This window comes from Pararge aegeria, chromosome 3 (genome assembly GCF_905163445.1).
Source record: "Pararge aegeria chromosome 3, ilParAegt1.1, whole genome shotgun sequence".
Taxonomy (NCBI): domain Eukaryota; kingdom Metazoa; phylum Arthropoda; class Insecta; order Lepidoptera; family Nymphalidae; genus Pararge; species Pararge aegeria.
The window spans coordinates 18,713,509-18,717,820 of NC_053182.1; the positions used below are offsets into that span (position 1 = coordinate 18,713,509).

Below are 4,312 nucleotides of genomic sequence, written 5' to 3' on the forward strand. Positions count from 1 at the left end.
ATATACCTACATAAATATTTATAACATACAGATAAAAACCCAGACACTAGAAAACATTAATGTTCATTACACAAACATTTTCCAGTTGTGGGAATCGAACCCACTTTATTCTTTAAGCATAGATAGATCACAGATGACAGAGTAACTTAGGGTTCCATTATTAAAGGTACATAGATATAAATATTAAGTATAATAATGCTAAGGCAGAAATGAATCGTAATGGTTTGTGTAACGTTACTACTTAGTAACTTATCAGCGAAGATAATAAGATGATAATTGATATTATTAACTTTTAGTTAATCACAAATCACGATTATAAACTTTATATTACGTTAGAAAATTATGAGATTACAAAAAATATAATGATAAAATTATAACTAATCACATTGTATTGAAGACTACCCAGCCCGCTTCGCCGGGCTCGATTTTGCTTTATTTTATTTAAACTTACATCATTAAATTTTTAATTTAAGTCTCATAATATATTAAATCATTTATATATAAGATAGATTTTAAAGTCCAATAGTAAGACATTACGAACGATTGGCGCTGCAAGCGATGCTATTTTAGTTAAAAAATGTTTAGAACCCCCTTAAGAAATTGGGTCAATTACGAATCGATATCACGTAAAGGGGGTAAAAAAAAGTTCAAAATAGGAATATTTAGATTTTTTTTAACTGTTTGCTGTTATTCTTTAAAGCATTAGGACTTGAAATTCCTGTAAAGTTTGATTGGAGAAGGAATATTCTCTATTCTGTTTCACAGTTTGAGGCTCATCAGTGCCTGCAAAGTGATAATAGCTAGCCGGCTATGGTTAAGCTTCCCACTTATTCAAAAAATATTTTTAATTCTGAACTAAAATCCTAAATTTATTTATAATGCCAGAGACTCCGAATGGCATAGAGCTTGCCAACACATTAGTCATTAAAAAAAGTTAAATTCTCAATTTACCCATAAACATTATTGCTATGGCAACCATTCTCTACAACTATTAGCTGTAAAGCTTGGACTACGAACGAGTATAAAGAATCTTAATTAAAAAAATATATTTCTTACTTATATTCCAGAATAGTCCTGCAAACCACCTCTCTGACACCAGGATTTGTGATCTTGGCTACACTAAGCTGGTGGAGATTCCACGTAGCAAGGCGGCAACACCTAACTCCTTCTCTTTCATAAGTGAACACCTCTTCTACAATAGGTCTGTGGGAGTATGCTGAGAGTAAGTCCAATATATCAGTCACTGGAGCTGTCGCAAAACCATTTGGCAACGTTATGGGGAATTTAGTTGGCATTGAAAGACTTTTTCTATGAGGGCTTCTTGGAGTTTTTGGCTCGCTGCTAATCAATATTTCACTTAATGAAGGGTCAGCCCATCCATTTACATGCCCATTGGTTAAATGCTGCACACTTTCGCACTTCCGAAGCTCCAAGTTCAAATGTGGTTTTATACTACTTAGTCTCACAATGTCCATACCCCTGACTTTTATTAGATCATCAAGGGACTTGAAGGGGCCTTTTTTATTCCGATAATCAACAATGTTTGCTGCCAATTCTTGGTTCAAACCTGGCACACATTGCAGTGCGAATACACTAGATGAGTTCACTGAACATAACTTATTTTCTGAAGATGATCTTATGCTATCTAATGAGTATGTACAAGAGCTAGTCCTAGATATTGGTTTTCTTGAATTTGTACATATTTCTGGTCTAAGTAACTCTAGTTTTTCAGCACCAATACCTAAAACAACGGACACAATAATTTTGTAGACTTCAAAATTGCATCAGCAGTATTTACTATATTTTATTTTTCTTCTTCTCTTCGGGTCTTTTAAGCACCCAATATCCTTATTCATGTGGAAGGTATAGGCTTTTTATTATTATTATTTATATATACTCTATGACCAAGCAAATAGAGAATAAAGGTAGGAGGAAAGATCTGTGAAAATATTCATAACTGGCTCTTAACAAATTTTACATATACATATATAATATATATATATTGCAAAATTATATATATCTTTAAACAAGCAATTCTTGTATATAATCTCGGAATCTGCTGCAACAATTTTCATGAAATTTAGTATACAGGGGCGATAGATTGATCTAGCTAGGATTCATTCTTAGAAAATGTCATTTTATTCGTAGTTAGTTTTCCAGTAATAACCGTTTTGGTGCAGACAAAGTTGCACAGGTCAGCTAGTATAATATTTTTATATACAGATTGTAAGGTTGGAATTTACAATCTTTCTAAATAATAGCAAATTTTACTTAGTATAATATTAAAAATTTTTAGAAACTTAATTATATGTAAAGAAATGTAACTTTGTGGTATAATGCCAACTTTTAATTAGGAACATGAGTTTTTCTAACACACAGAAGCTGAATTTTTATAGTAATAGTTACAGCATGCAGAACATCAATCGCCTATAACAGTCCACTGGTGGACTAAAGGGCACACACACTGGGCAAATATGTTTGCGCAGTAGATGGAAGTAGTACCACAGTGGATGCTGCTAGCTACTCTTCTTTTTATTCCCTCAGTAGTGATGATAAATGTATTCTGATTTGCCATTACCACAAGGCACTGCCCAACAGTAAAGGCAGAATGCAGAACACAATGTAGAAATGCAAAAAATTTATGATAAGTAATGCTCTATGTTTGCCAGCATGGCTAGCATGGGCAGGAAACAATTATATCTCTGGGAAAAGGATATAAATTTATCTTCTCCCGCAGCTTTATTAACTCTCAGAGCACTGGCACACAAGTGTAAATAATATCCATATAACAAATGTGTATTAATAAACGGGGGTACACTTCTCCTATTCCATGTTCCAGTGATTTAGCAGCACGGCTAGCATGGGCAGGAGACAATTATCTCCCTGGTACAAGAATATAAATTTACTTTCTTCCACAGCTTTATCAACTTTCAGAGCACTGACAATATTTCCACTTGTGCGGAAGTGAAGCTAGCACAAGTCAAGTGGAAATAATATCCAAATAATATATGTGTATTAATAAATGGGGGTAAACTTCTCCTATTTCATGTTCCAGTGATTTTGCAGGTGGGCCCTTTAGTTATATCCAATGTCAGGATATATAATCGAAGGATATAATATTTATCTCCCGCCCGTGCTAGCCCTGCTGGCTTAAAGATAATCACCTGAGACTAAGGCAAGGTCATCAACGCGTTTAAACCTGCCGATCATCTGTCGATGTCTGACGATCTCCTGCGCCAGTTGCCTGGACACTCCTGGCAACGTCATCAACTGCTCCTCCGTTGCCGTGTTCACGTTCATGAGCTCCGGATACTCCTCCGAAGGCGGTAAGCTGAACGTGTGGCTCAAACTCGACTTATTGAGCTTTGAGCGCCTTGCGAAAGATCTAAATGATCTTCGACTACCTTTACTCCAGTTAGAACTCGGACCTTGCCCCATGTTTGCACGCACCACTTTAATCTAAATAACTCATAGGTAACACTTAGAACGCTAAACGTAAACTTCTCTTTCCAATTATTATTAGATTAAAATTAAAAAAAATAAAATAACTCGCATATCACCGATTTAAACTACACAAACACACACGTATCACATTGTAATCTCAACGTTAGCCAAATTGTTTTCTTGAATTAGGAATGAAAGCTAGCTGTTGTTTTTATATTGCCTTATTGTTTGTTACATTTGTATTTTTTTCAACACAACTCGCCAAGCCAAATCGCACAAGAAAAATGAGTGACATTACAATGTTTGACAGTGGCAGACATCAAAATGACGTGTATTATAACGTTCCGAAATAGTACTTGTTACTGATAAAATGTCTTTACAATTTCATTAATTAAACGTCATGAAAAACATTGAAATGTATTAATCATTGCTGTTCATGTGATTCACTGACCTCTATTAGCGTACTATAGTATAATAGAGGTCAGTAATGTGATTTAATATATTATGATTTATAAAATAGAAAAGCATTTGATTTTTTTTCCATCAATAATTCACCTCGAGCGTATCAACTTAAGAACGCAGAAACTCGAGATTGAAAATGACAGGTGTGGGTGACCAGTTTTGTGGCGAAACCGTCCTGTTTTTAATACTTACTATTTATTTAGACACGGATGATTTAGGCGATCTAACGTTAGGTACGGAATTATATCCATACGTGCGTCTGTGATCACTTCTGCATCATACAATAGCACGTGAAATTAAAAATCTGTTGACGTGCAGCATGAGATAGTTTTGAAGATGCTCTGGTTCGCGGGTCCATACCTAAAAGACGATTAAGCTGGTGGTCGTATAAAATAAACACAATAAA

General features: G+C 34.7%; 1 protein-coding gene across 2 annotated transcripts in view; it reads right to left on the reverse strand.

Moving 5' to 3' along the window:
* The window catches only part of LOC120637058 (endonuclease/exonuclease/phosphatase family domain-containing protein 1-like), a 37,497-nt gene extending 33,777 nt beyond the window's left edge, over nt 1–3,720 (reverse strand). For both annotated transcript variants that reach the window (XM_039908661.1, XM_039908660.1), the window contains exons 1-2: nt 3,165–3,720; nt 1,057–1,741 (exon numbers count right to left, since the gene is read on the reverse strand). In XM_039908661.1, the coding sequence (XP_039764595.1) occupies nt 1,057–1,741; nt 3,165–3,438 (959 nt within the window). In that variant the 5' untranslated portion in view covers nt 3,439–3,720. The remainder of the gene's footprint in view (nt 1–1,056; nt 1,742–3,164) is intronic.
* Nucleotides 3,721–4,312: the final 592 nt, after the last annotated feature.